Source organism: Telopea speciosissima, chromosome 8 (assembly GCF_018873765.1).
Source record: "Telopea speciosissima isolate NSW1024214 ecotype Mountain lineage chromosome 8, Tspe_v1, whole genome shotgun sequence".
NCBI lineage: Eukaryota > Viridiplantae > Streptophyta > Magnoliopsida > Proteales > Proteaceae > Telopea > Telopea speciosissima.
Genome location: NC_057923.1, coordinates 48,538,123 through 48,556,844, shown reverse-complemented (window position 1 = coordinate 48,556,844; position 18,722 = coordinate 48,538,123). Strand labels below are relative to the sequence as shown.

General features: G+C 39.4%; 1 protein-coding gene across 2 annotated transcripts in view; it reads right to left on the bottom strand.

Moving 5' to 3' along the window:
- LOC122671403 (serine/threonine-protein kinase CTR1-like) overlaps positions 1-16,596 on the bottom strand; it is a 28,538-nt gene extending 11,942 nt beyond the window's left edge. For both annotated transcript variants that reach the window (XR_006334343.1, XM_043868595.1), the window contains exons 1-7: positions 15,907-16,596; positions 15,135-15,436; positions 14,900-15,044; positions 14,168-14,271; positions 4,827-5,035; positions 3,771-4,181; positions 3,399-3,439 (exon numbers count right to left, since the gene is read on the bottom strand). Coding sequence is in view for 1 of the 2 variants with exons in the window: in XM_043868595.1 (XP_043724530.1) it covers positions 3,399-3,439; positions 3,771-4,181; positions 4,827-5,035; positions 14,168-14,271; positions 14,900-15,044; positions 15,135-15,436; positions 15,907-16,512 (1,818 nt within the window). In the remaining variant the exon portion in view is untranslated. The remainder of the gene's footprint in view (positions 1-3,398; positions 3,440-3,770; positions 4,182-4,826; positions 5,036-14,167; positions 14,272-14,899; positions 15,045-15,134; positions 15,437-15,906) is intronic.
- Between the last annotated feature and the right edge of the window lie 2,126 nt (positions 16,597-18,722).

Sequence of the window (18,722 nt, the reverse complement as noted above, 5' to 3'; positions counted from 1 at the left end):
AATATGTATTAGTGGTGGTATTTTGTTGCTCATATGAGTTGAGTTTGAAATGGAAATTATGAACTCTTAAAGCTGTCTAATTGTCTATTTATGCCTCAATGTCTTCATTTTGGGCTCTACAAGACTATATCTATGTATGATGAAGCTCCCGTTTTCCTAGAGAAAATCTCATTCTCCTTGTTTTGGGCTCAATTATGTTTGGAAACGATTAGGAACGTTCCCGGATCTCAGATTTGGAGCCGCTAAGCTTATTGGTCCGGTTCTGGTCTTGAAACCTTAGAGTCGGAACCGCTAAGGAACCGGACCAATTGACACCTCTACCCGAGTTACTGGCGGTGGCCCAAAACCCCAACCCTAAAGTAAGGAATTAGGGCTAAAATTAGGGAAATAGAACAAGATTAGCACAGGACAGATTAAGAGAAAACTGATCTCTCTCAACAATCAAGCTCAAATAGGGCCAAAAATTCCAGTTGAGTTTCCTACTCTGATAGCCTAACAGTGGCTTGAATATGGCAGGAATCTCTCAACTCTGTAGGGGTGCGATTGGCCTAGAAAGGGGTGTCAGCCAGGATAGAGCAGGATTCTGGTTTGGGAAGTAACAGAGACTTGTAAGGGGGACTAATGATGGGTTTCAGCAGGTAAGTGTATCAGGAGTTAGGGTACTAGATATGGGGTGAAACAGGGACATATTGAGAGAGATATAGGAAGGAGAAGTGGACTGACAATAGGTTTCAAAACAGAGTAGTCGCAGGCAACAGCAAAGGCTATTGTAAAAATTAAAAAAATAAAGAAAAGAATTGAAGATAAAAGCAACAGTAGACAATAAATTGATCTACCAGGCCGTAACCCTGGGAATCCAAAATTGAAATTGCCTCAGCAACTCTAACAATTCTCATTCATTCATTTCAAAAACCATTGCATTACATAGCATAACAGACCACTTATTTATAGACTACCCTTGTACTTTCTATTTCTAAGCACAACTGCAAATTAGAAAGTCTCCTAAATTTCTAGATTTGGGAACCAAGGAATCTGAAAATACAATCTTTCTAGGGCTTCTAGAGTTTCTAATACCAGGTTTTCAACAGTTATTTGACAAATAGAAAATAACCCAAAATAGAAACTCAATATGGACTCAAAAAACCTCATTACTTGGGCTTATAGAATTAGCCCTTTACAACAGAAAAGCCAAGAATACTAAGTTCATGACCCATATAACCCATTGGGAACTTAAAACTGAATCTAATTAAGCCCATTTGAACAGAGTTGCAACCTTTGCCTGCATCAGTTACTACCCGACATACATATGACCCCTAGTACTCTCTAGCTAACTCATCCACTACAGTATTACTAGATATAGCTCTCCACCAGAATGAGATGTTCCTTGCTTGGATGAGGGATCTAGACAGCCTGACCAACTGTGAATTCTATCCAAGAATAGTAGTGACTGATTATATGAGTCTTCCCACTCCCCCCTGCCCCAAGGGGAGAGTGGTGTGTGGAGGAAGTGAATGAGAAGACACACACACACACACACACACACAGAGGGGGGGGGGGAAGAACTGAAGTGACAATACTCTTATTGGGTACCATGAGTGGGAGAACGGCTTAATACTTTCCTATCCAAGGGTACAATCTCATGTTTGGCGTGTGATCCTCTGACTTAAATGCATAATTTTCAAAACCTTAGGGTGGCTCCATTACAATTGCACACAATGAGAACCTTCCAACATTTGTGCTCAAATTATAGCCTGGTCTAACTCAACTAAATCCTAATTCCAGGATATATGAGCCTACACAGAGACTGAATTCCTTTATAGTTTTTATTAAATGCATTATTTCAATTTATGGCGCAACCAATATTAATTTGAAAGTAGGATTAGTGAGTTTCTCATCTTGTAGCTATCATCAGAATATACAAGGTTTCACTTGAATAAAAAAGGGCGTACCCAGTGCACAAGGCTCCCACCACTGTGGGGTCTGGGGAGGGTCATAATGTATGCAGCCTTACCCCTGCTTTCGTAGAGAGGCTGTTTCCAGAAGGTTTCACTTGAATATATTACCTAAATGACAATAGAATCTGTGATGATGATTTCAAATTGATCTTTGGAGACAACTTAATTCTTCACCTGTTGTGTTTAACATATCTTGTCACCAATAAAAAAAGGAGTCCATTATGCATTGCTGACATATCTGTTTACTATCATTGTGTTCTCGTCTTTTAACCAGGACACCCTGACCATACAGTTAATAGATAAACCGCAAGATGCTTACCATTAGCCTGAAACGGATGAATCCTCACAATATCTAATCAAGAAGGAAAGAAATCTCAGAGGGGAGGGGGGAAGTTCACTTTTCAGTGAAAAATTTTCACTTTCTCTACTAAAACGTTCTGGTTTAGTGTAGCAACTACCAAATACATGTTTCAGTCTTCTCTTTCCCAATGAAAGGTCTGTCACTTTCTCTACTATAACGCTTCTCCATTTCTTTCAACATCTTTTTTTCTTCCAATAACCTGAAACCGAAAATTTCTTGGTCGATATTAATTTTTCCGATCCCATACTCAATAACAAGAAAGTTTCAAAATTCAGAAGGTTAACTAAATTCCACAATTCTATCAGAGTTTTCCCAATCTCAAGCCTGGTCAAAAGAGGTTTAAGGTTTCCAGCCGTTGTAAAACCTTTAACAAAATCATAAAGAAATGAAGATGAATGATGTTTCGCCCTTATGAAGTTAAACTAGGCTGACATGCCTCTAGTTAGGATGGAATTTCGGAACAGTAGTCCTAAATCCAACCAAGTTATTGGGATAAAACATCCTTGCCTAGAATTTATCTTAACCCCTCATAAGAATATCATTTGAATCTCAGTGGACCTTTCTACTCTATAACTATTTGGAACTGACCACCAAATAAATATAACAATGGCCATCAGAGGCTCATTAAACATTGAAAGATGAATTAAACATAAACTACCATATATGGGAACTGAAAAATTATACAGTCATAAGGGTGATTTCATCCGTGGTAATTGATGGTAAACAAAATCCTGATTCTGTACTAGTGGCCTGCATGAAAGCAGAAGAATGGACCTTAACAAGAACGAAATTATGCACCGGGTGGTTCTGGCTACTAAGATATGAATAACCTTAGATCTGATCCAAGAATTGTCTGCTCTTGTCAATGCCTTACATACACCAATAAATACACAAATTAGTAATAGATTGCACAATAGCTATGACACAAAATGCCAACTAAAATCCCAAACACTAGAACCACACAATGAAAGAGAATCTGTGAGAAGAAACCTTTTCACTCGAGACACATACATACAATGTAGCAAAGGGTTGATTAATTCCAAATTGTAATAGTAAAAGGCCAAGGATTAAAATCATCTTACCGAACCATTCCAATCAGCACGATGGACAGTTCCAAAAGAACCTGAAATTTATCGAGTCAGCCCCAATAAGCAAAGGCTACCACAAGATTATTCAAACACAATGGCATACATGCATAGAGGGCGGGCCTTGGTGCAACGGTAAAGGTTGCTCCATTGTGACCAAGTGGTCACGGGTTTGAGTTTGAAAACAGCCTCTCTACAAAAGCAGGGGTAAGGCTGCGTACATTATGACCCTCCCCAGACCCCGCAGTGGCAGGAGCCTTGTGCACTGGGTACGCCTTTTAATGGCATACATGCATAGCAATGGAAAATGAACTCCTCTAGAAGTACCAAAAATGTATCATGTTTTCAGTATCATGTTCTCAGAAATACCTGCTCCGATTTTTTCCTTCAAAACAAGATCACTCCAAGGAATGTCCAAACCTTCAACATCAAGAAAAAGTTCACTACTTGGTTTACTAGGTACCAGTTGACTTCCCTCGCTGAATCTTAAATTTTTAGTAGTATCAGCCCATTGGACGTCTCTATGCCCATTAGGTGCGATTTGGACAGGATCTCCGACAAAATGTTCTGAAATTATGACATTCTGAGAGGGTTTGCATGAATTTTGGGATGGACAATCTCTATATCGGGCATCCTGCCAAGCAGCTGTTTCGGGGTGAGGTGACAAAAAACTCTCATCATTGTCATTTGTGTGCAGCGAAACGTTGCCATCTGTGTTTTGCCTGTCAAAATGTTTTTGGAATTCTGACTCGACAGCATCTTCATGATTAATTGCAGAATCTGTCGTGATTGAAACAAATAACATTACTTAAAATCCCTATACCAGAACAACACTAATTTGTGACGAGAGCAATCAACACTTTGATTAAGTGTCAATTATTATATGAACAGAAATTAAGAGAACGCTGTCTAATTGTCAAAAACTTTGCAGCATTCGGCAACATTCTCCACAAACAAAAAGAAGAAGAATATATCCAATTTTTCATTAACCTATGATTTTATGTTAAGGAAATAGTTGACACCTTAAAGGGGCAAGCCTACAACATGGAAAGAACTCTCTGACTGGTCAGCTAAGCTTTCCAGGTAGCCTAAGTAAAACAATTTTTCCAATTACTGCAAAGGCTTTAAAACTAAACAAACAGGATTGAAGACCAATGGGGAAAAAGAAAAGAAAATGGAGAAATTTTGCTTAGAAATAAAAAACAACAGGATAAATAAAGGATAACCTCTACTGTAGATAGAATTGAAGCAGTTAATGATTTCAACATCTATAAAATTTGTGGCATTCAATAGAGAACTATAGATCTGATTAGGCAGAAATACACATTTACAAAAAACTTGTATGGTTCAAGAAATTAACACAAGTGTCAAAACCGGTGACCAAAATAACTGCATGACAGAAACAGAAAGTGAATAAATAAGTACCTGCAGAGGCATCGACAAATACAAGATTAAGTGATTGGCAGTCTGAGAAGTACTGTCTCGCCAATGTCCTGAAATCCTCAGTAGTTCCAACTGGTTTGAATTTTGGAAGACGCAGTGGCGATGGTATTGTGATGGTAGATGGACCATTGAGCAAGGAATCAGGCTCGCACAAGCATCCCGGCTTCTCAATCAAATCAACCAAATACTCCCTGTAAAGAAACAAACTTACTTAGTTGGTCGAACATGGAGGTATCTTGCATTTTTACAAATATCAAGCGAGCATGCATGCCATTAAAATTCTAAAACATATTTAATAGTGATTCAATCTGCAAAATAATGCATAAAAATACTTAATTTAGGATTTTATGTATCACATTCCTACCTACAAAGTACAAACAGCATGTGACAACACAGATCTCTTAGGGCATGTCTTAAACAACTAGATCCTTGTAAACCATACACAGAAACAGAATCTACCAAAGAAATATTGTGATAAGAACTTGTAACAGATGAGAAGCCAATATAGAACAGATAACATGAAAAAAAGATTCTTCTCTCTCTCCCTCAAATATAGCGTCACATCTCCCCTTCCTTCCAGAACTGAATCCTCGATTTTCTCCAAACACAAAAACATCAAATCCACTTCATTAGTCATCCATTGCACTCTTCAAATATAATAGCAGAACCTAACAAGAAAAATCTCATGTTTCACTCTCCGCCGGATTTCCAAGATGGCATCACGAAGCTTCATCAAGTGCAAGTCTTCGGAAGCTGCAACTACCGAACTTCCAGATCTTCTGCACCATTAAGTCTTCCCTTCTATTTTGTCACAACTTCGAGTCCATCCAAAGCTCACTGATATCCATGTTAATCTAAGAGTTCGAGAAGTAAAAACCTCGGACCTCTTACATAAATTGTCACACTCTAAGCTCCAAACAGAGGACATCCATGAAGGGATACTGGTAGAATTATCTCCCAATTGGTAATTTGGTATTTTGTCTCACAGAGCACATCCAACTAATGAACTCGCGGGTAATCCACAACTCCTCTATAAACAATAACAATAACAATAGTAACAACAACAATAACAATAAAAAAATAAAGAAAATCAACAATTCAAGTAATGTGAGGTTCCCGAGCCCCAAAAAGCTCACCGTTCAACAACTGAAGAAATGTTCATTTTTCAATAGACAAATGAGTTGATCTTATCTGAACCCTGTAGAGTGTGCAGACAAGCAGGTACTATAAATGGAATAAAAAAATCACAGCTTTGGGGAATCAAAAATATGTTCAGTATTACACAGCCGCAGAACAAGGGTTCAGGTAACAACTAAACCAGTTCAAGTTGGAGGGAAGAGGGAAAGGAAGGAATGTAGAAGAAGAAGAAGGGGGGGGGGGAAAAAGGAGAATGATGGAGCTGCTAAGAAGAAAAGAAGAAGATATCAGCTTAGCTTGCATGTGGATTGCCCATGGTAATTAGGAGAGTTAGCTGTTAGCCAACAGTCTGGTCGTGGGATTTGCTTTAGGAGTTATTTTGTCACTTTGAAGATTGTGGTGTCCTCGAATTAATAAGAATGAACTTGTAATTTTATTTTTTTAGTTTACGTTAAGTTCTAAGAGTCCTAGATGAATTAGGAGAACCTTCTTTGTCTGGCAAAAGGGTTGTTAGGGTATTTTCAGCTTAGTATTAGGAATCCCCATGGGAATATGATTCAGATTTGGGTTCTAGTTGGGTCTATAAATAGATATAAGGCCATAGGCCATACCCATGATTTTTGAATGCTAATTAAGTCCAGTTTTATTCAACTGTTCTGCTGTGAGAGAATTACAGAGATTGCCTCAGTGAATTCTCAGGTAGCTTGGAGGACTCTGACGACTGACCACAGGTGGATTCCTATACTTATCCTTTCTACTTATTTCCACTTAATTCTCATCTCAGTGTTTCAACCTACAGCTAGCTGTGGTTCCCCTTTTCTTGTTAATATTCTGCTTGCTTAGATCCACCATACTTCCCTTAATTCAGCTCACATTGATCTGAAACTTTGTGGTTACTCCTATGTAATCATACTCTCTTAGTTCCTACTCTGAAATTTGAATTGTACTACTATCTGTCAACTCAGCCGTGTTCTCCTGGTAGCAATAGAACTGTTCTGTCACACCACTGTTATGATCTCAAATTCCTAAGATCTTTTACCAGCAAGCAATGAGCCAATCCTCATCTATTTGATCACTCAACCTGGGTTTCTGGTTCATCTGATCAGCCCCTGTTAAGTTATTTCAATTTTCCCATTCTGTGTTGAATCTGAACTTTTCCGGTTGTATCCATTTCAACCTATTCTGTTCTTGTCCATTCTCTGTTGTTTGGAGATCCTCTTCTGCAGATCATCCCTAGGCTTCTATCTTAGAAGTTTAGGAATCATATTTGCTATAAGAGAGACTACAATTCTAGGTGGGCCCCCACTCACAATCTTAAAATTTTCACTTGAAAAGGCATAGTTGAGGTGTCGACTAGGCACCAAAGCAGCCTATGAGGGCCAAGGTGAACGGTTGTGTTTCTGTCTAGGCGACCTAACTCAAAAAAAAAACTCAGGAAACAGGACCAAAAAAATAGGAGAGCCCAGGGGAAATTTTGGGAAAAGGAAGAGGGATGAAGCAACAGCAGCTTCTGCCAAAGAATTTAGGAGCTGCAGCAGCTCTGTCATTTCCACAGAAGAAGAAAAAGAAAAAGGAGGAAAAAACAGCAGTATCAGCAGCAGCAGCTGCTCCACTGCCGTTGCTATAGAGGAGGAAGAGGAAGGGGGCATACCTGCTTAAGTGTCCTCTGATGCCCTATGACTTCTTCATCTCTCCTTCATATAATATTAGGAGGAAAAAGTAGAGTTGCTGCAATTCATCCTCCTACGGCGAAGCCCTAGAGGCCTAAACACGTCAGACTTACATTTGCCTCATAAAAATACTTTATTTACAAATAGGGCAAGAGATCGCTAACTGGTTTTGTGGCCCCAGCACCAGCATGGGGGCCAATGAGAGTGCCCACAGGGGCATCAACATGGATGAGATTTTTTCTTTCAAGGGGGGGGGGGGGGGTGGGATGATTTTGCGCGCTCCTGTGTCTGAGCGCAGGATCCACACAACCAGGCAGCATTCTTTTTCCCTTACAAGTAAGTCGTTTTTAGTCTTTGTATTTGAAATCAAGAGGAAACAGATTTTTTACTTTACTATAACCCCCTTTTCTTATTTACAACTGAAGAAAATAAGTCTTTGTACCATCAAATATAAGCCCCTTACCCCCTCTTTCTTTAGAACCGCCTTGTTCAATAAGGCATCGCCTAGGCAACAAAATGCCAAGGCACTCAGCAGTCAGCACCGCTTCAGCTTACCTAGGTGCCATGACAGCAGTGTGAAAAAGTCATAAAACTTTTTGATATAGCACTTTCATTCTTTTGGGTACAAGTGAAGGGAAGTTAATATCCTAAATTACAGCTTAACATTCTTCATGAAAGTTAACACCTTTGTTTGCTACCCTGGAAACCAAGGATCAAGTATTGGTATGGTGAAAACCCTCTTCTCTCAAAACATTCTTCATGAAAGAAAGTTAATCTCCTAAAATACAGCTCAAAATTCATGTATTAGAAAGGTCTAAGACTGTTTCAGATACCACCAATGCTCCCAAAGGAAAGAGATGGGAACTCTTTCAAACTCTTTTGAATTATAAACCCAGTTAGATAAGAGGGGACAGTTTAAAATCATATAATCTCATGATATTTCTTCCCTTGTCATTAGAAGAAACATCCATTGCCACTGCATATTCATTATATGGAATAGTAACTTCTTGAAGCAATGCCCAAGAAAAGTTCAAACGACGAGTATGCACAATGCAAAACTAAAAATAATTACATGCATTTAGAATCCTAAGAATGTGATAATCCCATGTGAAATTCAAAACGGCCTTCAGAAAAGCAGGACAAAGATTTGCAGTCTAAATAAAACTAGGAATTGGCATAAGGGAAAACACCAATTCCCCTCAAATTCCAAGAAACACATCATTTTTTGGGGATCAGAAGGCTTACCTCTCTCTCTTGATCTACTGGCCACCTTCCTCACATCTGTTTGATGCAGATTGTAGACGAAAGAGAAGAAGAAAAGGAACAGTTCATCACTGAACCAATTTTACCCAAACCAGGCCATGCGATTGGGATTATTTTGTAATTTTAATTACTTTTTTATATGGGAGTCTTAGATTGGATTGGTAACGTAGGAGACTGGTTTCCTTGTTTTAGTGTCAGATTCCTAGTTGAGTTCTTATCTCTATTTTAGAATGTAATTAAGAATTTTTATCTTTAAATATGCATGTAACCCAACAATGGAGATTAGAGTTGAATATTGAGTTGAAGTTTGAAGTTTACCTCACAAGATGTGAGTTGCGTGTGACCAGGTTGGTCTATCCTTTTTCTTCCTTCCCCTATATGTGATTCCCTGATCTGGGTGACCTAATAGTCAATCATGACCTGAGGTTGAGTCCTCTCACTCCTCCTCCTTTCTCTCTATTATTCTGGGGCTAAGCTTATCAGTCCAGGAAAACACAAGTCGCAACCTCTTGCTCTTGGGTATCGTTCCCTAAAACTTCCTCTGTAGTGAACTAGGAATCTGAAACTAGAACCGAGCCTCATCCTTACCATCTTGAGCCATTTCAGAAGCTTGTTGTTCCATTGATACATGCTGCTTGGAGTTTCTGTGACCCAGTTTTGATAGAGCTAGGGATTATGTGCTTCTCTCTCTCTCTCTCTCTCATCCAGCTAGCTTTGGAGCTGAAGTTGACCCTTTTGGATCGCCCTAGTGTATACTTCCATTCCCCCCATGGTCTTGTTCCGTGATTTTAAGAGTTGTTACTCCACAACTCATTTTTCCTTGGTTTTCAAGTTACTGCCAGCCCCTGTTTTTTCTCTGTTTTGCCTGTAAAATGGATCTGTGATGCTTCCGGCTGCTTGGTGTTGGTGAGGAATGTTGTTTGAGGCTTTGAGCTTCTCTAGTGGTTGTGTGGTGAAGCTATACTTTGAAGAATGTGGTGGAGTTGAATTTCTTTGAGATATTTGCCTTGATTGGTTGCTGGATTGTGTTTACCAATGGTTGAAAGGTCTTTTTGGGTTCAGAATATACTCCCCATTTGACTTTGGGTGTTAACCCTACTTTGTAAGTTTGTTTCTTTATCATGTGAATCCACAAAGGTTGTTTCGAGTGGTGCTCCTCCTACTCCGGTGGTTTTTGAAAACTCAAATATCCAGATTTCCATTGTAAAGTTGGACAATACCAACTGCTTGGACTGGGCACATTCTGTGAAGCTTTCCCTTCAGAGTAAGGGGGAAGCTAGGGTATGTTACAGGCACCATCAAAGCCCCTAATCCAAATAACCCAATGTGTCCAAAATGGGAGACTGAGAACTCCACGGTTATGACTTGGCTTATATTTTCTATGAGGCTTGAGATTGGGAGGAGATTTATGAGAAAGGAAATTGCCAAAGACATCTAGGATAATGTCTCCAAAACTTTTTACCGAGTGGGTGAGTCAGTTAACGTGTATCAACTTCTCCAAAAGATCATTACCATGAAGCAAGGGGATATTATATACTATCATTGGTCTCTGGGTAGAGTATGATCATTATAGGGATCTTCAACTGTCCAGCCCAGAAGATGAAGCAAAAGTTTACCGAACTCTTAAGAAGGAGCGAGTTCTTAGTCTTCTTGGTGGCTTGAACCCGGAGTATGAGCCCATCCGTATACAAATCTTGGGCAGGCCTCTCCTCTTCCATCCCTAGATGAGGTGTGTAGTTATTTGCAGAGTGAGGAGACTCGCAAGGTAGCCATGGAACCTGCTTCCTCCCTTGAGCTGTTTGCTCTTTCTTTTAGCTTCCAAAGAGATTGGCATGGTGGTGGCAAAGGTCAAGGGACACCCCATGGAGATGACAGAGATAAGCCCTAATGTAACCATTGTGGGAAACCTGTAAAGCAAGTCTCAGCCATATAAGAGACTGCTATTTTATATCTTTATTTTTTGACTCATCCCCTTGAGTCTATTTATATATTCGAACCTGCCCATAGAGGCACCCCATGATTTGATTAATTGAATGAAATTTTGCTTTGTAGCATGAAAATTCTGATGTCCAATTGATTGTGACTTGAAGGGCTGAAAGAGCCTGGCTGAGAGAGCCTAATCCACCTATCCCCCCTACTTTCTAATTCTCTTCTTCTCCATTCTCTCCATCTCCAATCGAGATTCCTTGTGCTGTTACTATTGCTACGTGACCTCAAGTTCTGGAGTTCCCTTTTGAAGGCTGCAACCACACCAACAACCAAGGCTGTTGCTGACTTGCTGCTACTGTCTTCCTCATTCGAGTGCAGGCTGCTGTTGTTCTTGGACTTGGATTCCTGCTGCAACATCTGAGTGTGATATCTCCATATTCCTCCATCAAACCCTGCTGGGTTTTAAAGTACAACACCACACCTTTATCCCCTCCATTCAATCCTCACTCCTACCCTGTTCCATTGGCTGGAATCCTCCATATTCACAAACTTTCTATTTTCATTCCACCTTCTTAACTTCACTTCCATCCATCAGAACTTCACCAAAACTGCAGCAAAGCCTTCACTCCATAGGCCCTACACTCGATCCAAACTTGAGCACCAACTGGCGGCTGGTTTGGCCTGCAGAATTTTAGTTTATAATTTTGTGTTGCTGCCATATCTTCCAATTCAACCATCATAGTCAAGTGAAACTTTCAGCAGAGTTTCTACTCTATACAAGCATCAATTGATCCAAGTTTGAAGAGATTCTGCCAGCAGGTTTGGTCTCTACTCACTAAGTTACTAAATCTGAGTTTACGTTCTATTTTAGTGACCTGCTGGTATCTCCCTCTTCAGCCATCAATCAAAGCTGAGATTTCTAGGGCTTCATCACCCTTATTGGACCTTTACTTATTAGGAGTATCAGTCCCATACGAGTTGGGAACTACTGGTTCTGGAGTTAGCAATTTTCTGATATTAAACCTCTGTTTCAGACCTGCGGTTGCAGTGTTTTGGCTGCTATCTGGTTTTATTGCTATTATGACGTTCTGCTGCAACCTGTCATCGATCCTACTGTAGAATGGTTCTTAGCTGAACCCCTTCTACATTACCTGGGCACACTAGAGAGCGGTCATGGGTTCTTCATAGTCATCCCCCTAGTACATGTGGTGGCTACTGGTACACGTGGTGGTCGTAGAGAGGGGGAGCTAGAGCACATTCTGTGATGACCGAGACTGATACCCTGGAGTACTCACCTAGTATACAGGCTGATTCTAGCTCACACACTAGGGAGGATATTGCCACATTTCGCAGGGTGGCTACGGGGTTTACTTCAGGATCTTGGAATATCAGTTGAGGTGCCCATGCGTCTATACTCAGATAGCAAATCAGCAATTAGTATTGCCCATAACCCAGTTCAGCATGATTGAACCAAACATGTGCAGATTGATCGTCACTTTATCAAGGAAAAGCTAGAACAGGGTCTAATCTATATTTCATTTGTCCCATCAGGGGATCAGTTAGCTGATGTATTTACGAAGGGTTTACCTATTAAGAATTTTATTTCATTAGTTAGCAAGTTGGGCATGATTGATATCTATGCACCAACTTGAGGGGGAGTGTTGTAATTTTGGTACAAGGGTATAATTGTCCAGTAGGGTTTAGCTTGTGTTGTCCTAAGGGTATTATTGTAACTTGTACCTCTCTATCATTATTATAATTAAGAGTGGGCTTACGTCTCATTGACATAAGTTCAATTCCCCAAATATTCCATTAGAGCCAATTGTGTACAAGAGAATAACAAAAAAAAAAAGACCTGCCAAGAGTCCTCTTTGGATCCACATCCTGAGATACATCCTCCTCAATTAGATGACATCCCTTCTCTTCCTTCTGATTTAGACCTTCCTATTGCTATTAGAAACAAGGTTCAAAACCTCGTCTCGACCAGGTCGAGATGGCCAAGATCTTGGCAAGTTTGTGCTTTTTTTTTTTGGAATGATGTTTCGGTGGACAAATGGCAATAGTTGGCTCTGAAACTTTAAGGGAAGATTGTTTTAGGCTTAATAAACATATTTAAATCTTCCAATTGAAAAAGGAAAAAAAACACCTAATTTGGTGTTTTGGATTTGCACCCTTGTTTGGCAATAAACGTCGAACCCTTAATGCAATATTGCCTATTCTACACATTGTTTGAGTGATATGAGACATAATTGGCAAGTAGAACAATTGGTCATGGGGTGACTTATATGCTCTAGCTTAAGGGGGAGTGTTAAGGGTTGTACCATGTGGACTATTGTTGTCCTTCCCCTATGGTACAATACCTATTGTAATTAACCACGATAGGGGGAGTGTTTGTTGGGGGTACGATGTCTTGTATTCTGTCGCTTGGTTTGTGGGTTGATTCCAAAGGGCCGTTAAGAAGCCGTAGGCCTCGAGCCCTGGAAATTTTTTAGGACTATATGGGTATTTCGGTAAAATTCCTGTACCTGTAACGATCTGAGAGAGGTGTGAGGACGAGCGGCTGTAAACCTATTCTCCATTGATAGTGAAACAGATCTCATCTCACTGTGGACATAGGCAATCTTGCTAAACCACGTAAATCCTTGTGTTCATTGTGTGATTGTTGTTTGCGATTTCCATTCTTTTCTGCAACGTGTTAGGATTTGTTTTCTACAGTGTCCCTATCGTGGTCAGTCTTAGTGTTAGAGTTAGTCTTTTGTTTATTCACTTTCCTAGTTAGACTAGATTGCTTTCTTTCCTCATTAGACTAGGTTACTATTATTTCGAATTTTGTTCTCTCGCAAGGACTGAGAAAGTCTCTAGTCCTTGCTTCTTGTAACTGCTAAATTACTTATATAAATAAGATGGAGGGGGAACTGCTTCTCTATCGACTGTTGGTCTCTTTAGTAGTCTCCCCTCTTCTTCTCTCTTCTGCTTCTCGGTTGTTGTTACTGATTTTTGTTTCTAATAATCTCACAATTTTAATTTATTTCACTTCACTTCCCTTTATTTCCCTTGCAACAAGACGGAGCCCAAAGTAATCATTTGTTCTTTTTTTTTTCTTGTTAAGAGTCTACACTCTCCTATCTTTAGAATTCCACGATAAGTAGAGTTCCTGCAAACTAGTTGGGAGGTCATGGATACTAAGATTACCAGAAACTTTCCTAAAACCAAATTTCCAACTCCCCCTCCAGTACAATGACTCACTAATTTATTCACAAAAACTAATATGACGAAATTAATATTGTGGCTTCAAACAAATTGAATTTGGTCAGCATAGCATACCTATCAAGATCAAACCGCACAAGACAGGAGGAAGCATCATCTCTTTGACAATATTTGCAGCCCTTAGCAATTCGGCATGGTAAATTAATAGTGTCCGCCAACACCTGTGAAAAATTTTAACTAAGTACAAACAGAATCTTGTTTGACCTTATATATGCTAAAAGAAGCGACAAGAAATACCTTTTTTTTATTATCAAGAGAATATCATGCTTGTTTACTGAACTGACAAGAACGACGAATCCAACAGAGAATAAGTGCAAAAAATTATTGAGAGTAACAAGACACCAACAAAGTTTCCTGAACTCATACATTAACTATTTATGAAACAAAACAAGCATGAAAACAAAAGGCAAAAAGAACAAAACGAAATCCTTAAAAGAAAAGACTGTGAATACTACCGACAAGAAAATATCTTTAAATTTTCTCTTTTTCTTTTCTGATAGGAACCTTAATAATGAGAATACCCAACCAAAACCACAAAGAACTATACACAGTATAAACTTAAGGGCAAAGCAAACCATACAAAGTGGCTTTGTTAGTTACATCACAATCCTGAATACTTTATTAGAAATTTTAGAATCATTTGGGGAAAAGAAAGAACACATGAACTCTATTCTTAAGCGAACAATCTCAATACTATAAGCAGGTTTCAACATTAAAGGCTTCAATAATTATAAATTAATCAAAGGGGGGAAAAGAAAGGCAAGAATGAGGGGATGTTATTGAGTTCACCTTGAATAGCAGAGCACGTTGCCTGCAAAAGCCAACCGACAGACTCCCCATTGGAAGCACAATAGAGCCTAAGCAATTCTTCAGAACGTCACTGCAATCCTTCCAGTGGGAAAGCAAGTCATCTTCTCCAGAAGAAGCTGCACCCCTTGTGATAGATGAAAGCTTGATTACCAGAAGTACATGAGGAACAGATAGATTATAGGCATTTATAAGCCAAGGGACGTAAACAACTCACCCCATGTGATTGCAGACGAGCTTTGCAAGTTGATCAACCACTTCATTAGGGGTAATGCAACTACTAGAGATGCTAAGTACCCTATTAAGTAACTCCTTCAAACCAGGATCACTGTGTTTGTCAATCAAAACCACTTCAATTGACAAATCATTATTAGGATCAACAGCCCTAAGTAATTCAATTGATGGGAACCGACCATTTTCTTGCAGATCAGTGCATAGAGTCCATACAAATGGATCCATTCCACGGATCAAATAAAAACAATCTGGAATCTTGTCAAAGTAAGACAGGCAGCCATTCACCTGGTACACAGGAAATATACAAAACAAGTTCAATCAACTCTAAACATATGTGTATGTTCTAAGGTAAACAAAGAGCATATAATAATCAACAAAGAATATGTGATGAGTCCATTGGGACAAGCAAATCATAATAAAAAACCAGATTGAGATGAATATATCGCTTGAAACATGACACCATTTGACGAAAGAGAGGATAAAATGTGATTTTTTATAGGTATATAACGTGCTAGATTAAAGGAATTTTGCCCAACTACCAGAGTATGGTATTACGACGGCCTAATTAAGTGTATTGTGTCAAAGCGCCTGATGTTTTAGTGACTTTCAACCCGAATGACAAGAAACGAGAAAAGGGTGGGCATACAAAGAAGAATAATGGCTCCAAATGAAGCCTCAATGTCTACTTAAAGAAACAACAGACCAGAGGATAGAGAAACAAAAATGGAGAGAAAAAAAAAATAGAGACAACTAACCCAGAATCGATGAGACATGGACTCAGCAGAAGATGACGACGACCTGCTAGGCAATTCATTAGGAACAGGATCCAGGAAATTAGGATCGTCAGCACAAGTAGCCTCCGACGAAAGACGTAGGGCCAAGGCAAGCTGGAATTGGTAACTCTCTTCAGTCTGCTGTGCCCAACTCCTGGACGACGAAGACCCCACCGCATTAATCGCTTTCCCCCTCAATTCTAACCCACCAGCCTTAAACCCATCATCTTGAGAATGACTAAAGATCTCAGAATCATTCGCCGGCATCGATATCGTCGGGTGATAGTACTCCCCAGACAAGGAGCTCTCTCCAAAGCTACTCCCACTCGATTGCCTCTGCAATCCAACCGATGGGAACAAATTTCCCATCCGTCCCCCACCTTGTTGTAAACGATGATCTCCATCCCAATCGAAAACCCTATCTGTTTTCCCTTTATTCTTCTCCCCAGAGAGACTCTCGTAAAATGGCCCTGAAGCTGCAACAGAGAATTTCGATGACTGTTGCTGCTGCTGCTGTGGTTGTAGTTGCTCTTCTTCAGGGTATTGGCTCAGTAACACGTAGTTCGATCGTCTCCCAGGCATTTCCATAGATAATCAAACCATAAATCTTCAAATAACCCTAAAAATTGCCAGTTCTGCATTCAATTGAAGGATCCATTCTTATTCTTTCTTTCTTTCTTTCTTTCTTTCTTTCTTTCTTTCTTCTTCTTCTCACTCTCAGCCTTATGTCATATTTATCTTCCAATTCGCCGGAGAGAGAGGAAGAAATGATCCAAGGCTACGAGCTGCCGCAGCTCTGCTTGTGAAAAAATCCATGAGAAGCATGAACAGTTGGGAGTATTGGAGGGTTTCTTGAAGACTAGCTGCCGCGTCAGCCTTTCGTTCGTTTTCGCTTTGTTTTCTTTTCAGATCCGATATTATTCTTACGTATTGCGTAGAGCATCCCCAAGCAGGGAAAGGTTCCCTGCACGAGTGCACGCAGTATTAGGGGTTTCAATGTGGTGGGTCCCACAGTAAGTCAACAGTTTAAACTTTCTGCATTAAATGATATTATTCGTCAATAATAATGATAATCTGCTTTGAAAATGAGAGAAATGATTTTCAAAGGTATGTAGTGGGTAGTGATATTTCTCTCCTTCTCAGGCATGGTTCGAATTTCGAACCGGTGTATCTGATCGGTATCGGGATCGGTTTTCGGTATTATCCAGAATCGCACCAATTTGGATGGATTTACTCTTATTTTTAATAAAATATTAGTTTTTATAACCTTTTTACCTATGGTCGTACAATTCGATTGGTATCAGATTGAGATCAGTCTCGGTCGATACCGATCTGATCTAGCCAATATCATTTGATCCAATTCAAGACTACGAACCAGTTGATCCGACCAGTACCTAAAGATGTAAATGGATATTCAAAAATTCGTATTCGATCCGCGTTCGTATCCGTTTAGGAGAATTCGGATCCGTCTGAAACTAATTGGATACGAATATGATAATCCCCCTATCCGACCAATGATTATCCGATTCGTTTAGCAATCTGACAGTTATAAAATATCTGAAATATATCTATGTGTCCATCTATCCTTTTAAGTTCCCTTATTGGATTCTGTTATCTTATTTTTACAATTTTATAAGTTAAGAAAATGTAATTCTTTTTCTATATTTTCTATTGGTTTATATATATTGTTTTATGCAATGTGATACATGGAATCACATATCTATGTGAAAAATTCAAAAACTAAGAAGAGTAAAAGAAAGGGTAGTTGTTGAACTCTCAAGTCTCAACCCTAACCTTCATCATAAATACGGTAAAGATGTCAACGGATAGTCGAAAATTCATATTTGATTCGCGTTCATATCCATTTAGGAGATTCTGTATTCAAAAAATCACTATCCGAATTCATCCGAAAATCGATAGGATATTATCCGAATCCGTCTGAATATAAACGGATACGAACATGATAATACCACTATCCGATCGAATTCGATTCGTTTACATCTCTACCAGTATTAAGTTTTGTTTGGATGGCAAGAAAAGAAACTCTGGGTATAGTTTCCATCATTTATCCTGGATTCTTCCTACTGAAACTGCTAACCTTAATTTTACCTGTCAAGATTTCAAAACCTTAAACAAGCAAGGGCTCACTTTCCATCATATCCAAAAAATAAATAAATAAATAAAATCGGCTCTTACCTGAATGCTCTGGCCTGGAATTATTTGGACTTGGTCGGAATTAGTCAGACTCACTCTAATTCAATCTAATTCAATCCAACTCAAGATCAGAATTGATCGCGATTGATCATGACTCTAGTCGATTCAACATAGCCAATTTAAAGATCAAAACTCTAGAATCTCTGAGTTTTCAATTTTAAGGATCGATTCTAGGGTTTTGGGGCTGATTCTAGCCAATTCTAATCAGATCATAATCAAAATTGACTAAAATCGATTCAATCCCCGATTCCGATAATAATAACCTTGGATACATGTTTAACATGTGGTATACATCTAAGCAAATTAATTCTAACCCTTGAATAGATAATGGGCGGTCTAGATAGGTCATTTCTCAAATTTCGATATTGAATTCAACTATGTACTTCTTATCTATTAGCTTGCATCTCCATGTGTGTTCATGTACACCAATTAGGGGTGTAAGTTTGGTATTGTCGGCCCGAGCCCATCTTGAATCCGAAGAGGACCTGGGCTGGATTTTTCAACCCTGAAGGCGGGTTAGGTTTGAAAATTTCAGGCCAGGATTAGGGTCAGGCCCGGCTTTGAGGTCTCGGGCTGAGCCCAAC